General features: G+C 54.8%; 2 protein-coding genes across 5 annotated transcripts in view; both read left to right on the top strand.

The window, feature by feature from the left end:
* The first annotated feature begins 1,839 nt into the window (after positions 1–1,839).
* On the top strand, positions 1,840–5,252 carry CRYBB2 (crystallin beta B2). 2 transcript variants are annotated; one of them, XM_030460915.1, is made up of 6 exons: positions 1,840–1,883; positions 2,612–2,687; positions 3,330–3,448; positions 4,106–4,280; positions 4,685–4,827; positions 4,946–5,252. In XM_030460915.1, exons 2-6 carry the CDS (start codon positions 2,631–2,633, stop codon positions 5,112–5,114), a joined length of 663 nt encoding a protein of 220 aa, XP_030316775.1. In that variant the 5' UTR covers positions 1,840–1,883; positions 2,612–2,630; the 3' UTR covers positions 5,115–5,252. The 2 variants fall into 2 exon arrangements, with proteins under 2 accessions (XP_030316775.1, XP_030316776.1); XM_030460916.1 differs by having other exon boundaries at positions 4,106–4,238; positions 4,946–5,196.
* An 11,792-nt stretch (positions 5,253–17,044) lies between these two features.
* Positions 17,045–23,756, top strand: part of GRK3 (G protein-coupled receptor kinase 3) — a 54,382-nt gene continuing 47,670 nt past the window's right edge. For 2 of the 3 annotated variants that reach the window (XR_003988238.1, XR_003988239.1), the window contains exon 1: positions 17,082–17,250. Coding sequence is in view for 1 of the 3 variants with exons in the window: in XM_030460885.1 (XP_030316745.1) it covers positions 17,138–17,250 (113 nt within the window). In the remaining 2 variants the exon portion in view is untranslated. Of the gene's footprint in view, positions 17,251–23,756 lie in introns of all 3 variants that reach the window. The other variant, XM_030460885.1, reaches the window with a different exon arrangement.

Genomic DNA, 23,756 nt, shown 5'->3' with positions numbered 1-23,756 from the left:
CCCAGGGCAGGGTCTCCAGCTCCAGGGGACAGGGAGGTGATGGGGATGGGGTCCTGGGGGTCCTGGGCAGCCTGGGGGGCAGTGAGGCTGGGGGAGGGATGTCAACAGCTGTCCCTTGAGCACCCCAAAGAGGCCTCACCCTGTGGGGTCCTCAGCCCCAGGGGTTGCTGCTCCATGGGGATGGGCACTGATGTGGGGGGCAGAGCTCCTGCTGGCCCCAAGAACTGGCATGGATCCAGGTGTCCCAGCATGGGACTGGGCATCCCAGTATGGATCCAGGTGTCCCAGCATGGAGCAGCCTCAGCCCCCCAGGACTGGTGTCAGAGATGGGAGATGGATTTGGGGCTGCCCAAGCCCATTGTGCTGGTCACCAAACACTGCTCCAGAGCTTTGGTGCTGTTAGTAATAACGATGGGGATGATTATCATCATTATTATTATTACTGTTGTTTACTTTTTTATTATTTATTTTTAGTACTATTTATCTGGGCTTGGGTTTCCAGCTGTTCAAGGAGATTTTGTGGCCCTGAGTGGCAAAAACTTCTTCCAGGATGGTCTGGGAATGGTGTCCCAGGGCCCAGCACTGATCCCAGCTGAAGGCAGAGCCCAGGGCAGGGCAGGCAGGAGCTGTGCTGGGACCTGGGGGGGCAGTGGCTGTGTGTCCCCGAGGTGCCAGCTGAGGCACAGGGACAGAAGGGTGGTGGCAGTGCTGGGAGTGTTGGGTGGTGGCACAGAGCCTGCCTGTGACCCCCCAGCCAGGGCAGCTGCAGACCCTGGGGACCGAGCCCTCCTGGTGGCACTGGCTCTGGTGACAATGACCCAGGGAAGGTGACCCTGGGTGTGGGAGCAGAGCCCTGATGTGCCACGGGGGAGGGGGTTGCAGCACATCTGCTGTGGCACCCCCAGGGAATTCTGTGTGCAGGAGAGAGCTGCTCTGCAGCAGGGGGATGCTGTGGGGGTGCGGGTGACAGGGGTTCCCCCCCTCTTCTGTGGGGTGGTGAGAGGGAGGGGTGTCTGATATCTGGGTTGTCACCCCCCCATTGGGAAATTCACTTTCCTGCAGTTACAATCAGCTCCCCGAGCCAGAAGGCCACCAGGGCAGTGGGTTTGGTGCCCCTCAACCCTCTGCTCATCCCTGGGGACAGGCACAGCCCTGAGCAGGCTCTGGGGACGTGTCCCCTGCTGTGACCCCCACTGCCCCCAGCTTAGTCCTGGAGTGATGGAGGAGCCTCTGTGCCACTGCTCCTGCTGCCCCACGGGGCTGGGACCCCTCTCAGGGACCCCAAAAATGGGGGATAATGGAGAAGCAGCAGCCCCCCTGCCCTGTGCTGCCCCCGTGCTGAGGATGCTCCTGGTGGTGGCCCCAGGACCATCCCTGAGGGGGTCCCAGGGAGTCCCCAGTGTCTGGGGGGCTGTGGGACCCCATCCAGTCCCCCTCCCCAGGGGTTTTCAGGTTGGTTTTATCACGCATGGAAAGAGCCAACTTCAGCAGTTTTGGGGGTGGCTGGAGGGATAAAATCCCTGGCTCTGAAATTCCTGAAGTGGGGCTGGAAGGGGCTTTGTTTGCAAGGGCTGTGCTGGGGCTTGGCACACATTGGGCTGATGCAGGCAAACTCCAAAGCTCCTTGCCAACAAACCCAACAAAGGGGGAGGCTGGGATGTGAAAGCTCATGAAATAACTCCCTGACTTGGGGCTCGGGGAGACAAAGGCAGCGGCGGATCAGCTGACCTTGGTTTTCATTGGGGTTTAATCCAGCAGTCTGGCTTTGGATCATGCTTTAACCATTCTGTCAATAGTTTTGGCACCGTCCTGCTGCGGCTCGGTATAAATTCCACCCCTCGGCCTCAGCCCTTCACTGGCTCAAGCGGGTACTGGTATAACTGGTAAGATTTTTTTTCTATTTATTGTCCTCTTTTTTTTCTTTTTGGTCATTTCCTCCTCCCGGTGCTGGAGCTCCCCAGGCAGAGGGGCAGAAGGATGTGGGCACAGGTGGGGTGGGCTCTGGGGACAGTTCTGTCCCTGCTGCCCAGTTCTGGTGGCCAAAGCAGGAGTGTTGCCACCCGGCTGTGGCTCAGTTCTTGTTTCAGTGGAAATGAGCAGTTTTCACCTGGTTTGGAGCCTGCTCAGACAGGGGGGTCCTGCTGGGCTGGAGGACAAGGGTTCCTCCTTGTGCCAGGACACACAGACACAGGGCTGGGAGCTTCTCACCCTCTTCAAGCACCCACATGGGACAGGGACTCCTCAGCTGTCCCTTGTTGGGCAGGGACAGTGGGAGCAGCCTTGGCCACAGAGGCTGAGCTCCCCTGGGAACGACTCAGGACCACTCGGGGCTCATGGGTCCCCTTGCTCAGGGCTGGGGACCCTCTGCAGGTGCCATCACGAGTGATGCTGCAGCAGGACCATCACCTGGGCTCCTCCACAAGCCTGGAGAGGTTTGTTCCACAAGTGAGTGGTGCTGAGCAGCCCTGAAAGGGGTCTGGCTGTGAGCCCAGCCCCAGTAACACTTTCTGAGCAACTGGGCAGAGCACCAGGTGGGCTGTGGGGCTGCCAGCATGGTCCCAGGTGCCTCCTCAGTGGCAGTTTTTAACCTTTCAGAGTTTTCCTCCCCAAGGCAGTGGACAACCCAGCTGATGATGGCTTCCGAGCACCAGATGCCAGCCTCCAAGCAGCAGCAAGCAGGCTCCAAGGTCAGTGTGTGGCTTCCCAGCCCTGCAGTGGGGCCGGGGCACCCTCAACCTCACGGAGCACCCAAAGCATCCCCCAGGACACCCCTGGGGAGCAGCTGAGCTGCTGTGATGCATCCCTGAGAGTTCCTGCCTGGTGCTGAGCATCATCAGCTGTGGTGCTGAGCCCTCTGCAGAGGGATGAGGGGAGAGGGAGAGGGGCAGGAGACACAGAGGGTTTTACCAGAGCAGGAATAGGAGAGAAGGGATGAGCTCCTGATCTCCTGTGGGCCAGCCCTGCAGAGGCAGCAGAGCTGTGCCTCCATGAGCCCTGAGATCTGTGCTGAGCTGGTGGGGTTGTGCCCTGGGGCTGCCCCACTGCCCCCCCTGCCCCAGCACCCTTCTGTGTGCCCCAGCACACCTCTGTGAGCAGCTATTGAGTGCTGGACCAGCACCCACGGGGACTTGCAGCCCCCAGGAGCAGGAGCTCCAAGGGATGGACAGCTGGTTGATGCTCTCTGGCTGGTTAAAAACACCAGCGTGCAGGTTTTGGGGTCTGGGCAGCAGCAGACATGGTGCTGTGTTGAGCTGGGGACACCATGTGCTCCTTTGCAGTGCCTGGACACTGTGCCCACCCCTCTGAGACCCCCCCCTGCTCTGTTCCAGATTGCAATCTTTGAGCAGGAGAACTTCCAGGGTCGGTGCCATGAGCTGAGTGGGGCCTGCCCCAACCTGAAGGAAGCTGGTGTGGAGAAAGTGGGCTCCATCCTCGTGCATTCTGGACCGTAGGTGCTGGGGGGGGGGACGGGACTGTGGTGCCATGCAGGGGGGAGGCAGGGGCTGGGATGGGGTCTGGGGGTCTGGGGGTCTCCCTGCTGCAGGCACCAGCACCCTGTCTCACCTGGCTGATGCTGCCAGGACACTTCCCCAGCAGGTGAGCAGGGGGTGACAGGGTCCCCTGAGGGTATGGTGTCCCCCAGCCCTGCTCGGGGGGGGGGGAGCTGGGACAGATGGCAGTGTTACCCCCAGTTTGGTTTCCTTCCTATTGGGATGGCCACAGGTGCTGCCAGCATCCCCCCTGCTCCTGGGGGGGGAAAGGGGGAGCCCCAGAAAATTTCCTGGAGCTCTGGCTGCACCCAAGGCAGCTGCAGAGCACCCTGAGAGGGGGACAGCCCCACTGGGACGTGTGGGTGACCCTGTGCTCTGTGGGACCGAGGGTGGATGGACACCCCCTTGGAGCATCCCGAGCAGGATGTTTCCAGCTGGGATGGTGCCCGTGTGTGGGTAGGGGCACTGGGCAGAGCTGCCCCCTCCCCCTGGGAGCCCCTTTCCCCTTTCCAGCAGGAGCAGAGGGCCCTGAGCTCTGCCGGGGGGCTCAGCCCGGGGGTCGGTGGTCCCCGTGCTGCTGCCCCCCCTGAAGGTCGCCCTCTGCTCTCTTGCAGCTGGGTGGGCTACGAGCAGGCAAGCTGCAAAGGGGAGCAGTTTGTGTTTGAGAAGGGGGAATACCCCCGCTGGGACTCCTGGACCAACAGCCGGAGAAGCGACAGCATCACTTCCCTGAGACCCATCAAAGTGGTGAGAGCACCCAGACAGCCACTACCCACCCGCCAGACCAAGGTCTGCAGCCAGAAGTGTTCCCCAGCCTTCCCCCGCACCCCAAAGCCCCGCGGGCAGAGGGGGCCCCCCTCCTGCGCACCCCCGCCCCAGCCCCGGGGTCCGGGGAGCCGGTGGGGGGGTCGGAGGGAGCGCGGGGCCGGGGGCAGGGACAGGTGACCCCAGGGTGGAGAACATCCCCGGGTAAGTCGGGCAGTGCCCCCGGGAGTCCCCCAGCTCGCTGAGCTGGACGGGAGGGATGCGGAGCACCCCCGGCACCGGGGGGAGCGGCGGCACGCGGTGCAGACCCCGTGCCTCAGTTTCCCCGTAGCCCCTGGGCTTTGCCCCCTCTCCCCTCCCCCCCTTTCCCCGCCCTGTGCTGGGTGCCGGTGGCTGCTGATGTCCCCTTTCCGCTGTCCCCGCTGCAGGACAGCCAGGAGCACAAGATCGTGCTGTACGAAAACCCCAGCTTCACCGGCAAGAAGATCGAGATCATCGACGACGATGTCCCCAGCTTCCACGCACACGGCTACCAGGAGAAGGTCTCATCCGTGCGGGTGCAGAGCGGCACGTGAGTCCGGGGGGACACGGGGGGACACGGGGGACACCAGAGCAGCCCCTCGGCTGCGTGGCAGCACGGTGGGTGGGCGAGTGACCCGACGTGACCCTCCTCATGCTTGCCTCGGCAGGTGGGTGGGCTACCAGTACCCCGGCTACCGGGGCTACCAGTACCTGTTTGAGAAGGGGGACTACAAGGACAGCTCAGACTTCGGCGCTCAGCACCCCCAGATCCAGTCGGTCAGGCGCATTCGGGACATGCAGTGGCACCAGCGCGGCGCCTACCACCCCACCAACTAGAGACCCCGGCCCGAGCCGGGCCGGGGGGAGCCCCGCAACCCACAAGTGTCCCCCGGCAGCCACTGTCACCCCCCCGCGGCCTCGCCCCCCACCTCCCCCCGTGTGATGCACGGCGCTGCCGAAGCAACCGAATAAAGCTTGGAGTTTGAAAGTCCTGGCTCAGGACCTTTCATCCGGGGGGGTAGCGGAGGAGGGACCGCACCAGCGGGATGTTCCCGTGCTCCTGGCTGGGGAGGGGGCCCCATCGCTGCATCCCTGATGTTTTCAGTGCCACCCACTGCTGTCTCACTGGGAGGTGATGGGAGGAGGGATGGGAGCTGCCCACCCCCTCCCCAGTCGGCACCCCGGGGGGGTCCGGCAAGGGGGCTCAGCCCTGGGGTGCAGGGGAGTGGGTGAGGGGCTCCTCCACTGCCCCCAGTGCCCTCTGGGGGGTACAAAGATGTCCCCAAGGCATCAGGGGGTGCAGAAGCAGCTGTGGGGGCTTTGCCCTCTCGCTCAGGACAGCTGCAGGCTAATTGCATTACCAATTAGCCCTTGTAAGCTTTAATTAGCAACAACGCTTTAATTTAGCATTAATAATGCTAAAGAGCAGGGCCCTCCCCCTGGCTGCTGCGATTTGGGGTGAACTCCAGCAAAACCGGGATTCTCCGGGGGATGCTGTTCTGCTGCCTGGATCCTCCGCGTCTCAGAACCTTTCTGGCTGCTTTGGGCTGACGGAACCGGGCAGAAAGCAGCGGGTTGGCACAGCCCAGCCCCGCAGGGAGCCTCAGCTGAATCCCTCGTTTGCCAAACGCTGCTGCAAAATGTCAGCGGCTGGGCCAGGCGTGCCTTGGCAGGGAAAATCTCTGCCTTCCCCTCACCGGGGGGAAATTCGGAGCCATCCCGGACCTGAAAATTCCTCCCGAATCGTGAGGGTTTTACAGAAAAGCGGGGACACGGGCTCCTTCGTGCTGCCTTTGGCTGCCACTGGGAGGTGGGAGAACAGGATTTGGTGGGTGCAAACTGCTCAAACCAGCAATGAGGTGAGAGCAGAGACCGGGGCTGCCCCTCGGGGGGCTGCAGAGCCTGGGGGTGAGCAGCACGGGGGGAAATGGACCCAAAACAGAAGAGGAAGAAAATGTGAACGAGCCCAGAGGTGTGTGGACAGGGTCCTGACACAGGCCTGGAGTGATGGGGCAAGGGGTCATGGTTTAAAGGGGGGAGATTTGGGTTAGATGTTTGGAGGAAATTCTTCCTTGTGAGGGTGCTGAGCCCCAGGTTGCCCCCCAGGAGCTGTGGCTGCCCCATCCCTGGCAGTGTTGGAGGTTGGATGAGGCTTGGAGCACCCTGGGCTGGAGAAGGCAGTGTGGGCTGCTCAGTCTGGCTCAGTGTCCTTCTCCAGGATGTTTCCTCCTTCCATCTCTCTTTTCCCTTTAGGGGAACCATAGGAATGGTGGAGCCCCAGGGTGGGGCAGAGCTGTGGGGCTGTTTGGCTCAGCAGAGCCCAGCAGGAAGAGCTGGTGGGGAGCAGGGGGGGTGAGGAGCAGGGCTGCTGGGTGGGTGAGGGTCCCAGGCCCACCCTTGGCTGTGGGGGGATTTGCTGCCATTGGAGATGTCACCAGGAACCGAGTTTGGGGAGATGTCACCGAGGAGGCACAGCTCTGCACGGCTGAGCAGACGCCTTGCTGGCTCTGGGAGAAATGTGCTGGAAATTTATTTTTACATTTTTTTTTTTCCTTTTAAGATTTGATTCAGAAGCCCACGGCTGCCTCCGGCCCACACGAGCTGTGGCAGTGCCATCTGGCACCCTGCTCCCCACCCACCCACTCCCCACCCGCAGCTCAGTGCCCCTCGTGGCCACCTCACTCCACGTCCCTTGTCCTTTGGGTGGTGTCACCCCCTGCACCCACGCCCCCACTGCTGCCACTGGGGCTGTGGGGGACAGTGGGTGCTGCCAGCAGCAGAGCTTGGTGATATTTCAGCAGTCCCACGGCTCTGCCAGCGGGTGGGTGGTTTTGCTGTCATGCCAATAGATGGGAGAGCAAAAGCTGTTTTCCAGACTGGCAAATTATGTGGGGGGTTTTTTTGGTGGTTTTGGCTATTTTTTTGGTGGGGTTTTTTTTGGTTGGTTTTGGGTTTTGGTTTTTTTTACCCAGTAAATACTATGGGGGAGCTCAAAGCACCCCCCAGCACCAGGGCTTGTGGGAGCTGCAGGTGCTGTTAGGATCCCCTGGGACCCTTTGCAGGTCAATTCTCCCCCATTGAGTAATTAATGCCAGGATAAAAATAATGCAAACTCCATGGCTAAATTGCAGCTGAGATGAGATTTAGGTGCCTTTCCCTTCCATCTGGGCATTGGCCATTGCCTGTCCTCAGGAGGTGCCTGCTGGTGGGGTGGAAGAAAACGTGCTGAGTAGAGATGTGTAAGTGCTTGTGTTCTCACCCTGGCTTCCCTTTGCCTCCCTGCTGGGTGAATCCCAAGGCTCTGGGAGATGTGGTGAGGTCAGGGAAATCTTTGGCTAAAAAACAATAGTCTTGAAAAATATGAAGTGTTTATTCTTAGTCATAGTTTTACCCACAGCCTGGATACTTTGGGTACTGAGTGCTCCTTGCCAACTGCTAAGGGTTTACTGTGGGCTTTGCAGATTCTTGTCCTTTGGAGGTGATTGGTACTGTTATCTTTAATTCTCCAGCTTCTGAAGCCATGTGATTACATGAGACTTTTAGCTTTGATTTTTTAGTTTTTTCCCCTCCTTTATACTGAGCCCTGAGCCTCGTGTTTGTGCATACATGCACAGACCACAGCCACAAATACTACAGGCTTAGGAAAGGAAAAATAACCAGGATCCCAGGCTGTATTATTAGGACGGTCTTGTGGTTTTCAGGGCAGAGTTGTGATTTATCAGAGCTCAGCTTTGGCATGTGGAAAAGCAATCTCACCTCTGATTAGTGTGAAAGATGGGACAGGGGTGAAATAATGTGGTGCTATTTCTGCTGCTGAGAGGAGCCTGTCCCTCCTTTGGTGAGGATGCCTGGTTCCTGCTGTCCTTGGGGAGCTGATGCTGAGCTCCCAGCTGCTGCCTCCTTGGTTTTCTCCCTCTTTTGATCAGAGAAAAAGCAGGAGCTGAGCAAGGAGACCTGCTGTGTGGTGGGTCCCTGCTGGGGGGCTGGCAGAGGGGACACACCAAGTCCTGGCACTGGAGTAGAAGATCTCTGCTCAGCTTGTCCTTACCAAATGACCTCTCTGCAGTGACCAGTGTTTGATGCTGATGTGAGAAGGATGTGCTGGGTCAAGTGATGGTCCCGTTTCAGGCTCCCAATGCTGCAGCCAAAGGCAGGCTCAGGAGAGCAGAGGACACAGCCCAGGACAGAGGGATGTGGGGGGCAGCACAGGACCCCTCAGCACCCCTGGGCTGGTCCCAGCCCGGAGAACAGGAGAGGGGATGGTTTGTATTCATCAGCAGAGGTGACACCCGTGCTCCTTGAGCCCCTTCTGGCACCCACAGCTTGGGAAGCAGCTGACCCAAGCAGGGAGCATTGGAAGCATGGAAGGATGCTGAGCTCCCATCCCATTCCAATTCCTACTGGGTTTGTTCCTAACTAGTGCAAAGAGGGAGAAGAAAAGGAAGGGGAGAGGAAAAAAAAAAGAAAAAAAGCATCTTTACAGCTTCCTAGGCTTCTTTCAGCATGTCAAAACTCCTGTCCAGTTCAAAGGCTAATTAAGAAACATCACTTCTTCAAAAGCCAGGATTGGAAACAGCCACATGGAGACGTAATGGGATTAAAGCCTCCCAGAGGATTTCAGCTGGGGGAGGGCTTGGTGACCTTCCCCAGCACCGGCCCCGCAGCGTGGCTTTCCCAGAGTTGGATTGTGAAACCCTCAGGACCACCCCAAAAGGCTTTGGTAGTATGCAGAGCCAAGGTATGAGCTGGGGAAGGAAAGCAGGGCCAGCAGAGGAGGTGTCACCCATCCTGTGCCCAGGGCTGCAGAGTGGGTGCAGACCCCACCAGCCTGGGGGGTACCCGGGCAGCATCTCCCAGTTGTGGGTGGGTAACACAGGGCAGGGAACTGCTGTCAATGCCAACGGGAAAGGCAAAGAAACTATTCCCAGTGATGCAAAGTCCTGGGCAGCAGAAGTGGCAATTAGGGAACATCTGTTCCTCATAGTCCGAGCGGACTACGAGCAGCCACATGGCAACATAATGGGATTAAAATATATCACTGGATTATGTGAGCACTGCAAAGATCAGCTGCTGTGGGTGTCCTTGTGAAATCGTGGAAAGAATGAAAAACAAATTTCTCTCTTCGGAACGGACGAAACTTTTTTTTTTTTTTTTCCCTTTTTCTATTTCTTAATTCATGCCTTACATAACGTGCAGGAGCTGGTGCCACACCTTTTCTCTGTACGGTTCAGTTTATCTAGAAAGGCAGCCTGTACTGCTCTGAGTTGAGGCAATTTTGGATGAAATTTGGATGTGAGCAGCTGGTCCCTCCTGGTCCCCGGGTGCTGCCGGTGGGACCCTGCAGCCCCTGGCTTTAGAGTTGGCTTTAGCTGGGTGCCCAGGGGTATGACATGGGGACTGTCCCCTCTGCCACCCCTGTGCAGCCTCTGCTCCTGCTGGTGGGGCTGGGAGGTGGGACAGGAGCAGGATTTGTCCCCCGGGGGCAAGGGGCAGGAGTCCAGCAGTGCTGCTCCCCATCCCTCTCACCACCACCACCACCACCACGAGAGGCTTCTGCAATTTCCATCCCTCAGATGCCACGGGGCCAGCAGACAATAGGGACATTCTTCAGCAAAACCACACCAGGGAGGCAGAAACGTGCACGCTATTTTTGGGATGCTCAGACGCTCTGAGGCAAATGTCATTTGGATGTAACATCCATTTTGGGAGCCGGGGAGATGCAGTCGTGCATCATGAGGAGGGAACGGCTCGCTTAGCAACCTTCCTCCCCAGCCCCTGACGTCTTCCCTCTGCAGGACGGGATTGCTCCTCTGACAGCCAGAGAGCAGCACATTGCTCCCCGCTGCCAGGGGAGGTGTTTGTACTCACAAGCCACACCAGCTCCTGTGGAAACTTAATTCTTTAAATTCAGGTTTCTACCTCCTGGCAGCTTTGGTGCCGGGGCGGTTCGGGTCCTGCTGCACCAGCCCCACAGCAGCACATCCATGGGATGCCTTCCCATGGCTTCCCTGCTCTGCCAGGGCTGGGAAGAGGCTGTGCCATGGGAAGGGGGAGCAGAGCCCTTCCCTTCTGGGGGCTGAGCAGGAGAGCTGGGATTCCAGCTGGGATTCCAGCTGTCACCCAGCTGAGCCATCGAGTGTCCCTGTCCTGACACAGCTGCAGCCCTTATGGGAAGCAGAGCTGGAAAACCTCCTGGCATTTTAGTGATGAAAAGCATCTTTGGAGGAGCAGACTGAACCCCAGCCCCTGCTCTGGGCCTGTGCTGCTTGTGTGTGGCAGTGAGTGGGCCCAGGGGTGGTCTGGGTGTGCTGGTTGTACTGGGTGTGCTGGTTGTACTGGGTGCAGGCTGGCAGCAGGACAGTGGCAGGGAGGGAGGGGATGGGTCAGGTCCATCACTTGGCAGGCAATGTCTGCCCTGGTTCCCTCTGAGGTTTCCAGATGATAAGCAATTAAAGGAGAGAGATTTACAGCAAAGATTAGGTCAGGAGGCGAAGTCCATTATCTGCAGTGATGAGCTCCAAGGAGAAGGAGGGCACTTTAGCTGTTAGAAGTCTCCTTTGACACTGATCTGGTGTCTGAGGGTCAGCAGGGGTGGTGGCCATGGCAAGGGTGCTGGCACAGGGACCACAGCAGGGCCACTTGCTGCCTCTCCCTGGCCACTGCCTGGCATTTTGGTACCTGAATTCCCTGTGGTGCCCTTGCAGGGGACACGTCAGCCCATGGGATTGCAGCACTTGGTTGAATCCTGAACCTTGAAAATTGGAAGAAGGATGTTCTCTACATCCCATCTGCTGTTCAGTGCAGGGTAATGACTGATTCTCTTGGGGGAATCGTCCCCTAGGGCAGGGGATGTCACCAGTGCCACGGGGCTAAAGGTGCCAAATCCCTTGGGAGGCTTTTTAGGAGAAAGATGCTTTTGAGGTGACTGACAGTTTATTCACTGTGCGTTTTCCCATGTAACTCTCCCTGTGCCCACCTGTTTTACTGGGACACTCCTTTCCCTCCCTCCCTTGCCAGTCCAGGAGATATTTGCTGCAAAACCAGGGAGTTTTAGGGCAAGGCAGAACTCCTGCTGTGCCGGGGGCTCTCCAGCACTGCACAGCTCCTCTGGGACATGGGCAACACTGACTCTGAACTAAGTTGTCACTGTCGTCTCCTACCAAGCTGGGGAAGGCAGTAATTAAGGCTGCTGAGCACACACTTCTTCCAAAATTACCTCATTTATTCAGAGAATCAGATGCTGCAGTCTTTCATGGCTCCTTGCAAGGCTTGGATCTTGTGGGATGCGAGGCTATTAATAGGAACCAATCTTTCCCCTTCTTCTCCTCCAGACTAAAGGGAGAAGAAGTCAAACAAGGGCCGCTTTGATGTGATGGAAGTACAAACAAACTCCATGCCATCCTGCTCCTCGGCTGCCACTGCATTCCTCTCACCTCAGGACCTGGTTCCAACGGGGTTTGTGGGCACAAGGACTCGACCCGGGGTACCCTGTGGTGGCTGAGGTGATGGAGCAGCCCCTGGCACTGGACATGGAACACACCAGGTGGGATCTGGGTTTGCAAGGAGCTGGCTTATCTCACTGAAATAGAGAATGATGCAGCCCACTAGAAAAATGAACAGTGTGGCTCAGGCAGAATGGGTTCATTTCCCTTCTGGTTTCCTGAGCAGGTTCAGAGGGAGGGAGGGAGGGTTGTTCCCACCTGGGTTTTAAACACAATTTTCAGATTAGGGGAGAGGCAGCTCCAGGATGCCAGGCAGGAGGAAAGGGGACATCCCCCAGGCACCTCTGGAGCTCCAGGGCTTCTCAGCCACCTTCCCACTGACAGTGCTGTGGTCCCAGATGTGTGATATTGGATCTGGATGGATGATCAGCCAGGACAGCAAATGCCAATTTGTGTGCAAATAGACTGTGAGTAAAAAAAAAAAAAAAAAAAAAAAAAAAAAAGAGGGAAAAGAAGTAACTAGAAAGCATTTCCCAGATAACTGGAGCTGTTTCCAAGGAACATTTTTAAAGGTTTTTCCAGCAGGCTGGCTGGGTGCTGGCAGTCTCCCTGGTCCTCAGGGGGCATCTCAGCAGCCCCCCACTTGCTGCTCCAGGCAGGGACTCTGCTGCTGGAGCCCCAAACCCCCCCTGCCTGCCAGAGCTCATTGCCTCCTCCTGATGTACTGACACGGGCAGCAAAACCTCCCCGCAGATGAGAGCTTTTATTTCCAGCACTGCATGATTTATCTGCTGTAAGATGTTGTGGCAGATTCCACATTAACTTCTGCCAGCTCAGTGTCTGCACACTTGTCAGTTCTTCTCCTTCTGTCCCTCAAAATTTGTACCTAAATTAGTCAAGTATTGATATTTTTTTTTTAATTTTTTTTTGTTTATCAAGTTACATCCAAGCCAGACCACGGAACAGTGAATGCACCATGGTTCCCTCTTGACATCTGTTTGTCTAATCAGTCTGTACAGGGAAAATGTTTCTGTAGTGCCAGCTGGTACCAGTGCTGGAGCTGGGGGACTCTCCAGAGGGCTTTAAGTCATTTGCTGTTAGGGTCCTCACTGCAGTCATTGGCTTTGGACTGGAACAAAATGTGCTGTTGTTCTTGAATCTCAGAGTTCTTGAAGGTGGCTCAGTCCTGGGCAAAAGATGGAATGAGTGGAGGAAGAGTTTAGCTCAGCCTGTAAGTGGGATTTGAACTGGGAAATCACTCAAATAATTTCTGGTTCTCAACAGAAGCAAAGAAGTGTGATCTGCTGCTGCTGTGGAGGAGCCCACACAGAGCCCAGGAGCCCCTCAGCCCCCATCCCATCTCACCCTTTCTGCTGCAGGTTTGTGCCAGCACCGTGTCCTGGGGCAGGCAGAGCATCTGCTGCCTGGGAGCTGAGCCACAGGGGCTTCCCATTCAGCCAGAGGGCAAAATCAAACTGTGCTGAAATAACTCCCTAAAAACCCAAGCCAGGAGGGATCCATGCCATGTTAGTGGCTGCCCAGGTGTGCCTGTTGGTGTGGCTCACCTCTGTGTCATTCTGGAGCTGGTCCCTGCTCTTTGCATGGCAGAGGAAGGGCTGGGTTCACAGCTCAGAAATGGGGATTCCTCTGGGAGCTGTGAGAAATTGAACCCCAGCTCCAGGGCAGACTTGGAGAAGAGGGAGCTGGGCTTCCCCTTGGCCCCCAAAGCCAATGTAGTCACATCAATCTGTATCCATCTGAGATCTGGGCCCCAGTTTCTGTGGGATGATCTGTACTGGAGACTGTCCCGTGTGGCTGGCAATCCAGTTAGTGAGGGGCCAGCAGAATGCAGTCTCGTGTTGCCATCAGCTGAATTAGAGTCACTATTTCTTCACAATTTGTTTTGATTAAAAAATACTGCTAAAATCATTTCAGTCAATTCCAAAGGAACTCGTATTTCCTCCTGGAGGGTTAAGCCAAGCCAGGAGCCCAGCCAAGGCTCTGCCACTGCACAGACCAGCAGGGACAAGATTTCCTGCTGTCCCCAGCACAGCCTCCTTGGCCTGTCACCCCTGAGTTATTATGACTGTTCAAGTCCAAATGTTTGATGGTGAATAATATCTTTGATAATTTCATCATCGGTTTTTTTTTCCTAATTAAAACTTGGCCTCATCATCACACCATCTTGTTACAAAAAGGAACGTGATTATGATAAACTACCCCGAGGGCTATACCCATCAGAAGAGGCTGCAGTGCTTTCATTAAGAGTATTCAGGAGAAAACTGGAGGAGTCTGTGGGGATGTGGAGGAGCCACTGTGCTTCTCCAGGAGGCCAGAGCTCCTAAGACTCTGGGTGCCTAATGCAGCAGCTCTGCAAAGGCAGAGGCTGTCTTCTGTGAAATTGCTCCTTCTGGAATAGTCAGTGAATAAAGGCAGCTGCAGAAATGGCCATTAATTACTCTGTTTGTTTTCCATATTGCCTCTCACTGCCTATTAGCAGAGCATTAAGGAGATGGGATGCAATGCAGCCCGGGTGCGGGCGCTGCGAAGGAATGTCCTGGCTGTGTGCCTCCATGCTGGGTGTGGGGACAGAGAGGACAAAGCCACCCCAGGTAAAGGGGATGGTGTCAGGCTGTTTCCTTGGGGTGCTGGGCTAAAATCATCCCTCTGGGTTGGGTCCCATGGGAGCAACTCGCTGCATCTTGGTGTCTGCTGCAGGGCACCGTCAGGGAACGCAGCAGAGGGGCTCCCGTTGCCTGATTTTTATTAAGAATAGTTTGCATTTATTTCTCTCTTACTGTCCTCTAGGCACTCCACTGATGCTTACTAATGAATCCTCACACAACCTCATTAAGCAGTAGCTGAGCTCCTGTGCTTTACCTCCAGGTAACCCCGGGGTCCGAAGCTGATTTAAAACACTTTGTGGAGAGGAGCTCGGTGGAGGCAGGGAAGGGATTCCTGCCCTCTGCCTTTAGCCAAGGATGGAGCAAAACATAACCTCTCTGCTTGGCTGTCTCACAAACAAGCCATGAAGAGTCAGATCCCATTGGGATCACCAATAAATACATTATCCTCTCCCGGAACTGCTGAGCAGGAGGGAGGAGAGCAGCAGGTTCCTGTAGAAAGCAGCATCCCATGGAGGGGACTGAGCTAAGCACTGCTTAATGCTCCTGATCTCCAACTCTGTGCATTTCTGGGAATATATTGGAAATACTTAGAAAACAGCCTTTGGTAATCTTCCATGTGAACATTCCCCACAAGAGGTATATTGTGAGCATCAGCTGTGCAGAGCAGCAGGGCTCGTTTTTTATCAGAGTTGCCACAGAGATGTGAATGTGCCTCTGTCCTGGTGTGCCATCTTGCACCGTTATGGTGACAGTATAGGGCACCCTAATAAATCTACTTTGGACTTGTTATTCTCTGCAATATCATCTGTCACCCTGTGAAACAGAGCAGTGCAAAATTAAACATTTAAATCTTCTACAGATGGTGGGAGAAGCTTGCTCCTCGGAAGGCAGGCACACCAGGGAGGAGGCAGGGTTTCTTGGCTCTGCAAGATGCTGCACGCAAAACCCTGTGCTGAAGCCAAGCCAGGCCTCGAGACACGTTTAAATTGATTGAACAGTATCAGTCAGCAACCCCAGAAATGTCAGGAGATACTTAAATGCATTTAGAGTGGATCGTATTCTGACCTCTGCTAACCCTGGCATCGATTAATTCAGGGTTTCCTTTACCTCGGGGGAATACATGCTGTTTATAAACACACACAATAGTACCTGCAAACACTGATTCATAAACAACACACACAGAGAAAGCAAATCCCACTTGTAATACAGGCAAACACTCGACCCAGGATGCATATAAATGCCAGGGAAAGCTGCAGTCTGGCATTTGGGGGATTGAACTTTGCGAGGGATGCCAGCACTACCTGCTCTGTTCTCTTCAGCTTCAGGGAAAAAAAAAAAAAAAAAAAGAACATGTTTGCTTCCACTTCATCATGAAAAAACCCACCCATTCACCCAACAGATCTGTTCCGGTGAAGACTCTTGGTTTAAATTAACGTTTTCAAGGAAAAGCAGATTCTCAGGCGGTTCATAATGAGCTGTATGGTGAAATCCTCCCAGCCGTATCCTCTACCTAGTTCTCATCAGATCATTAACTTTCATAAAGATGTAGGAAGGAGGAGTGGCAGTGCTTGATAAGAGCTCAAAACAAGCTGAGTTTTCAACTTCAGACTTGTCATTGACTTAGCCTTTCATTGAGCCAATTATTTATGACATATTTGACGAAATTCAGGAAAGAAAGAAGCAGAAATCTGCATATCTGCTTGGCTGCAGGAGAGCTGCTACTACTACACCTCCAGCCAGGAACGGGAGCTCTGTCCCGGGCCCGGCCAGCCCTCGGCTTCTGTGGTTTTCAGCCTTGTTTTGCAACCTTATTTGCCAGCAAAAGTTTCAGTGAGCTGTAACGGGGTTTGACACAGGTTCGTTGATTTGTCTGTTAACCCATCGGGTCTCAACAGAACCCGGGGAAGGGCATTTCCAGACCTGTGCTTGGGCCACGGCACCGCTCGGCTCAGGGATGCTGAGCCCCCCGGGCACCCCGGGGCAAGGGGGTGGCACAGGGGCGTCCCGGGGTGCACCCCCAAGCCCTGTCTGAGGGAAATTAAATATCCAGCACCCTCCGCTTGCCTCCTCAGCTCCTTAGAATCAGGTGTCAGGGGCTTCGCTCCCGTGCTCCCTCCCCGGCGGCGGGGCGATACGGTCGCCCCTCGGATCCGGGAGGATCCCGGCCGCCCCCTCCCCGGGAGTCTGGTCCGCCCCGGCTCCGGCGACCGCCGCCGAATCCAGGTCCGGATTTTTGCAGGAGCCGCGGCGCCGCAGCCCCTCACGCCGCCGAGCTCCGCCGCTGCCGGGCAGCCCCTGCGGCCGCGCCGCCCGCCCATGGCCGCCCAGCCCCGCGGCCGCTCTCCGACCTGCCCCGCTGGGGCCGCGCCGGGCTGCCCCGCCGCCGCCATGGGCCCGGCAGGGGCGGACGAGCGCTGAGGGGCGGCGGGAGCTGCGGCCCAGCCCGGCGGGGGCGGTGCAGGGCCCCGGGGGGTGGGGGGGGTTTCCCGCCCGCCCGCCGCGGCGGCCGCGGGCTGAGGGCGCGTAGGGGCCGGCGGAGAGCCCGGGGCGCGGAGGGCGGGGAGGCGGCCCCGGCCCCCGCCGCTCGCTCTCGCACACACAGAGGCGCAGCCGGGAGGCGCTCGGCGGCACCGGCGGAGCGGGAGGGGAGGGGGGGGGGGGCGGGAGCGGGGGAGCCGCCGCCGCCGCCCGCCTCGCCTGCCCGCCCGCCCGCCCGCCGCCAACCCCCCGCCTTGGGGGCGGCTGCCCCCGGCGGAGCCTCCATCTGCAGCCCGGCGGCGGGAGCGGGAACATGGCGGACCTGGAGGCGGTGCTGGCCGATGTCAGCTACCTGATGGCGATGGAGAAGAGCAAGAGCACCCCGGCGGCCAGGGCCAGCAAGAAGATCACCCTGCCCGAGCCCAGGTACCTCCCGGCCCGGCCCGGCGGCCTCCCCGCTCCCGGCCCCCCCCGTGCGGGACATAACGGTCTGCAGGCAGCGGGCCCTCCGCCCTCTGCCTCCCCGCGGCCTCCGGGCCGGCCCGCAGCACCGGGGTTGCGGCCGGAGCTGCTGGCGGGGTCGGGTGGGTGTTTGACCCAAGTTCTGCGGGGGGGGGAGGTTATCGGCAGGGAAAGATGTGGAGGAAAAACGCGAAAACTAAGCCACCACCTTTTTATCCATGGGGGGGGGAATAAAAATCGATAACAACCCCACGGTTTGGGTGTTTATTTGATCCCAAACTTGAGGCTTCAGTCCAGCGGGTGAGGAATTCTTCGAGCGGTGAGCTGAAATATAACGGGCAGACCCAGCGGAATCGTTCTCACTGTTTTAATTCTGCAGAGCTATGATTTATTTATGTGTTAATTTATTTACTTTTTTTTTTTTTGGGTGCTGCTTCACGAGGTCTGACAAGCGATGCGGGCAGGGAGGGTGAGAGGTTTCTCCCTCGGCTCTGGGAGCTGAGGAGATGTGCAGCCATGAGCTGTGTTTTGGGGGGTTTTTTGGGGGGCCAGCTCCATCACCCACGGCTTCCACAGCTCTCCCCGGCTGCCTGGGCACAGCCGAGGTCGTTTTCTGGGGGTAAAAGCTGCTTTTCTGGGCAATGACAGCCCCCCGGTTACGTGTGCGTTATAAAATCACCCGAGCATCGCTTCCTTATTTCTTGCTGAAATTAAACCCGAGCCTTCTCTCTCCTTCTTGGCCTCCCTGTATATTATAATACATATTTAAGAAGAAGGTTTAACCAGCAAACAGAATGTTGCAACAGGAAAGCTGTAAACCGAAATTTACCGCAAGATGGTTTGCAGTCCTGCCGGTGGCCTGGCCTGGCTGTCTGCTGGGTGAGAGATCCCTCTGCTCGCTTTTTCGGGTTTTTTTTTTCTGCCTTTTTCTGCTTGATATTTTTGATATCTCAGTGAGGGGCACAGGGGGTGCCCAGCCTGCAGCAGTGCCAGGGAAGGCTCTGGTGAAGAAGTTTGGCAGGTGTTGGGAGGGTCTGGTTGTGGCTGGCTGCAGGCGCGTGTTTTCCTCCCGGGATGTGTCAAGGCTTCTCAAAACCATCTCTGAAATGCAGCCCACGCTGTTAACCTGAGCTGTGATGCTGTGCTGGGGATGCTGGTGGCTGTGTGCTGGGCAGTGGGTGGGCTGGGGCTGTTCCTGTCCCTCGTGGTGTGCAGGGTGAGGGTCCTGCCAGCAGCACCGTGGTGCTGGTGGGGACCCTCGGGAGCTGTCCCTGGGATGGACATCCCCTCCTGCGAGGGGTTGTGCAGCCTCAGAGCATGGCAGGAGGCCTGGAGGCCCTGGTGTGATGTTCTCCTTCTCCAGGGTTTGCGTTTTGTGGGTGTTTGGTGCTTTCCCTGAGCTCCCAGGGGTGGTTTGGCCACGTTGGGCTCTGCTGGGTGGGAGATGGCAGCCAGGTATAAGTTTGGTGGAGCAGGAGGGAAGGGGACGGGTTGGGTGCTGAGATGCCCTGCTCCTAGAAGAACCTCTTTGCAGATTACTTGAAAGATGAAGGCAAAAATAGTGTTTTGGACTAATATTCTGGACTGCCGTGCTCTGGAGAAGCTTTAGGAGAGGGAGAGGTTTGCAGCTGTGAGCAGTGCCAGGGGACAGGGGAGGTATAGGACAGCTCAGCAGATGAATGAGAGGAAGTGTGGACGTAAATGAGAACAGAAACTTACCTAAGCCTGGGACCACAAACGGCTCCAGGTTGCTTGAAATGACTGAACTTCTCAGCTTCTAACTGAAACCAGGGATTTCCTCACACGGGAGGAAATTGTGACCGTTATTCTGGTGTCAGATGTCTCCATGCTGATTTCTGGTTGGGTTTTTTTGTTTGTTTTATTTTTTTTTTATCCTTCTCATTAAAACAGACATGGTGTGTTGGGTACACTTCAGTATTTCTGTATCGCTGGCAAAGGGATTCGTTTAGAATTACATAAATTGGATGGTTGGCTGCAGGTTGATATAGTAACAGTGAAGGGAAAAAACCAAACCCAACACACCCGAGTTTGAAATCAAACACTTTTCCCAAACGAATTTTGACTTCCCTGTGTGTGTATGAGCAGCTCCTGGGAGGAGCAGGAGCAGGAGCACAGCTTTGTGACCCCACAGCCCTCCTGGATGGATGGCAGGAAGGTCACTGGAATGTCCCATCCATAATAAAATAAACGTCGGGGCCTTGCTGCAGCAGATTTATTGGGGTTTATCTCCCTGTCCTGTGCCACTGCCTCCAGTAAGGTGACAAAGGTTTTCCGTCCTGGGGCAGGTGGCACACCTGTGGCACTGCTTTCTCTTTGGGAGGTGAGGCTGCCACTAAATGGAGGAACTGAGGTTGCTGTCATGCAAATGCGAGGGGGCTTCCTGTTTACAAGGAAATGGCCCGAGTGCAGGCAGAGAGAATTCCGAGGCTGCAGGCCAAGGCTTAGCAGCAAATAAACTCGGAGGGTGAAGAGTTTATTGGCCCTGGGGCTGGTTATTGCTGAGTTTACACGGAGCATCCTCAGACTGGTTCTGTCCTGAAATCGTTAAATATCACAGCTTGGGAAAGTGAAGGCTGATGAGACCTGAGTGCCTAAGGAAGAGGCTTAGTGCTGCCTTGTTTGTTTTGGTTTGCTTTTTTTTTTTTAAAGCACCAAAACAAAACAACCCTTTTTCCATCCTCTGTCATCTGCTTTTCCTTCCCTTTTGTGTTTCCTCCTTTCATTCCTAAGAGCCTTGCCAGAAGCTGGGGAAGTTGTGGTATCTCTCAGTTGTACCTTGTTGGTTTGTGGGTAGGTGGGCAGGGCTGGACAGCAGGGCTGGCAAGGGCCAAATGACCCTGCAGAAGTATGGAAAAGAGGCCATGCATACTGAAATAAGAGCAAATACAGAACTTTAATATTTGTCTGCAGAATTGATGCCAATTATTCCATGTTTGGGGGGGAGAAAGGAGAAAATTAAGTGCACTCAATTTTATTTTTTTTTTAGGTTACTCAGCAGATTGCTGAAGCTTTCCCCTTTTCCATGTAGATTTTAGATTTCCCTTATTTTGGCCAAAGGGAATGGAAGAACACTGTATAACAGCTCTCCTTATTGGCCAGCTGCTACTTCTGTTTTGAATAAAGGATTTTGCATAATGTGAGGCTGAGACAAAGTGTGCAGGAAATCAGGTAAGGGGACTCAGGGTGCAGAGCTGGCAGAGAGCTGGTGTACAGCCCTGCTGTCCTCCTCTGCCTGTCCTCGCCAGGAAAGTTCACATGGAAGCCTCCTTACTATAAACATCACGTAAGCTCAGGGTGCTTTTGGTGTACAAATACCAAGGGCATGGTAACAAAACAGAGCATCCATCTGGCCAGGCTGCCCTGCCTGCAGTTGTAGAGGGTTTTTCTCTCGTCCCTTCTAACCTGCTCATTTCAGTAATTCTCTATCAAGTGAATCCTTATTGTTATCCCAACTTTTTTTCTTTGGTCTTCTGCCTTCCTCTGAGTCCCATCCTCTGGGCACAGAAGTGGCATGTTGCTTTTGTCCTCAAGTCACACTTTTACCGTGATGTTTTTCCTCAGCTCTCATCCTGTGTTCCCTGTGCTCATGCACTGGTACCCAGCAGCTTCTTCCTGGGGCAGCTCAGTCTCTGAGGTGCTCTTTGCTTTCTTACCAAGTGTTCAAATTAACTTGTTAAAAACCCTGATTGGGGTTCATTGAATGCTCAGAGGTTGCTTTTTCTTCTCCAGTTCCATCCTGAGCTATTTGTGATTTGCTCAGCACTGTTAAAGCCCAAGTGACATCTCCTCCTAGGAGTTAAGCATCATTACTCTGTCTTCTCCTCTGCTTTTTCAATTTTGTTCTCTTGGCATCAGTGCACTCTTTCTCTGAATTTCAGCTGTTTCTTTGATGTGTCCTTCAGCCTGTTCTTGTGCCTCTGGAAACTTCTGTGACACCTCAAAACCAGAGGCTGGAGCTCCTCTGTCTCTGCTGTCAGTCTCAGCTCTTTGACGTTGTTTTTTTTCTGTCTTCAACGCCTTCTTGTTGTGCTTATTCATTTAGAGTGCTGTCTCTGAGAAAATTTTCCTGGCAGTTGTTCATGTAATTTCTGTATTTGTTGCTGTTCCGCTTGTGTCATCCCTCTGCATCTTTCTAGGTGCTTTTTTTGTCTCTGTTGCCTCAAGCATGCTGTTCAGTTTTGGGTGTCTGCAGGTGGCTTGTACCTCCCTGAGCATCCACTGGTACCTCCCTGAGCATCCTCTGTCACCTCCCTGAGCATCCTGTGTACCTCCCTGAGCATCCTCTGCTCAATGTCACGGTGTTGATAAAGCTCTGCAGCTGCCAGCATCCATCCTTCCCCTCCATGCCCCAGCAGGCACTGCCTGCCTTGCTCCCTGCCCTTCCTTGCCAGCAGCTCTGCAAAACTCCTCTGGGTCCCTGATTAAACCCCTGGTGTCACTAAGCTGATGCAGTTGGGCTGTGATGATTCTGGCAGTGCTTGCTGTGCTGATGTTGTTGTCTTTACCATTGGTGTTTCCCTCTGTCCCTTTGCTTCTTCCCAAGGGCAAGTGTGGGAGCTGGGATGCTCTGTTGTGCTGTGGGTTGTCTCAGCAGTGATGGTTGTACCCAAACCCCTGTTTTATGTGCAGGTTGTTTGGAGCAGGCTGTGGCTCCAGGAGACCTTGTGCTGTGTTCTGTTTCTTCCTCACTGTCTGAATGCAAGTGGTAGAAACCTTGAAAAGTACCATTTTCAGGGGAAAAATAGGCCCAGGTTTTTCAGAAGTCTTGTGCATTTTATTATTGCTCATTTTGTTGTTTTTTATTATTACTGGGCTTTGCAAGAAGTGGAACCAATGAATGCAAAATAAAGAGGAGCTGGTATGACAGAGCAGGGATCTGATGGTTCATTCGGGTGAATTTGTGTCCTGGTAACTCCAGCTCTGTAAGGTGATGGTGTTGCTGGAGCTTCTTCCATCTGCTTGGAGCAATAATGACTGCAAATTGTTTTAGCAGAACTTCTTAAGCCTGGCTGTCTAAAATTTCAAACCAATTTAGTTTTTTGTTTGACACGTGTGGCTTTTTTTAGTGTCAAACCAGACTGGTTGGTTGGTATTTTTATGCCCTTTCCAGTGCTCACTAAACATTGAGTTGAGAAAGTGGAAGCAAGAGATGAACAGCAGCGTGCAGGACACTCGGGGTCCTCCAGGTGGATTCGTTGATTTGTAATGTGTGAAAGTGCAGGAGGAGAGAAGGATTCCACATGCAGTGGTTTTATGTACAAATTCAGCATTTTCCAGCTGTATGATATCACCCTGTGGGGTCTGAGTGTGTCAGCAGTAAAGGCTGGTAAGGGCTGAGCAGGGGTGTCCAGAGGCTGGCTGTCCCAAGGAAGGGGACATGTGGCTTCTGGTGTTTCCTAGACTACCCCTCTGTTTTTGTCTTATTGCCTTACTTCAAGTATTGAATTAGTATTGATGATTCTGGTCAAGAAAGCCACTGCTCCTTTAGGTTGGTGCAATTCATAGTATCATATGTGTAGTATCATAGGATCTTATGTGTTCCAGAGGTGAATTCCCACATTCAGGGATGATGCAGTCTGTAGGATGAAGTCTTTCTTATGTCCTGCTTGGCTTGGGAGAAGAGGCATGTTTGAATATTCATATGGCAGCTGTTAGAGGAGGGGGAAAAAAACCTTTGGGTTTGTTATTTTTATTTTGTTTGGGGTTTTTTCCTTTTTTTTTTTTTTTTTTTTTTTTTTTTTTCTGAACTAGCATTACCAGAAAGCCTGAACGTTTGTGGTTTTCTTGTGGAACAGCTTATTCCTGCTCAGGGTGAGTATATATGACAGAGCAGTTACATTTTGTTTAGCAGTTCAGCCTCCTCACTGCTGTCAGCAGAAGTGTGTGATTGAGAAGGCAGGAGGAAAAGACAAAAAAGTGGCTTTCTGAAATTAGTTGAGTATCCATAGGGAAGGCTGGAGCTGCTGACAAACTGCTCTTGCTTTTTAGCTCAGTACTAGAGCAGTGTCTTGGGAAATCTGCATGCTTTGGGGAGGGATGTGGATGGTCCCTGTAGGACCCCCCTGCTTGCTGTAGGTTGGGTGTTCTCTCCCTGGGGATCTCGGGGTGATTTCTGTAGCTGCAGTGCTGACACCTGAACAAAAGACAAGGCTGGGCATGGGGAAATGAAGGTCCTGGTGTAAAGCTCTGGAGCTTTATCAGGCAAGGGACGAGGGGCTGGAAAAGGGCCCTGTTGGTAGCTGTGTGTAAATGATGTTCTGTGCCCACATGCAGGATGCTGGGAGATGCAGGAGCTGCTGTTGGTTTTCCTGAGCTTCAGATAAGTACTGGAGGCCCTTGGCTGCCTCAGCTCCTGAGCATGGGTTGCTTGGGGTGTCTGTGGGCACAGGAATGTGAGATCTGGCCCTAGGAAACCTGTTCCAATTAGTTCTGTGGGGATGCTCTGAGAC

This window comes from Calypte anna, chromosome 15, assembly GCF_003957555.1.
Source record: "Calypte anna isolate BGI_N300 chromosome 15, bCalAnn1_v1.p, whole genome shotgun sequence".
Taxonomy (NCBI): domain Eukaryota; kingdom Metazoa; phylum Chordata; class Aves; order Apodiformes; family Trochilidae; genus Calypte; species Calypte anna.
Note: the sequence above shows the minus strand (reverse complement) of the source record. Positions and strands in the feature narration are given on the sequence as shown.

Excerpts from the sequence above, each read along its gene's own strand:
- CRYBB2 (XM_030460915.1), top strand. The coding sequence starts at position 2,631 with ATGATGGCTTCCGAGCACCAGATGCCAGCCTCCAAGCAGCAGCAAGCA. Across the intron at positions 3,449-4,105 it reads ATCCTCGTGCATTCTGGACC|CTGGGTGGGCTACGAGCAGG; the intron begins GTAGGTGCTGGG and ends GCTCTCTTGCAG. Across the intron at positions 4,828-4,945 it reads GTGCGGGTGCAGAGCGGCAC|GTGGGTGGGCTACCAGTACC; the intron begins GTGAGTCCGGGG and ends TTGCCTCGGCAG.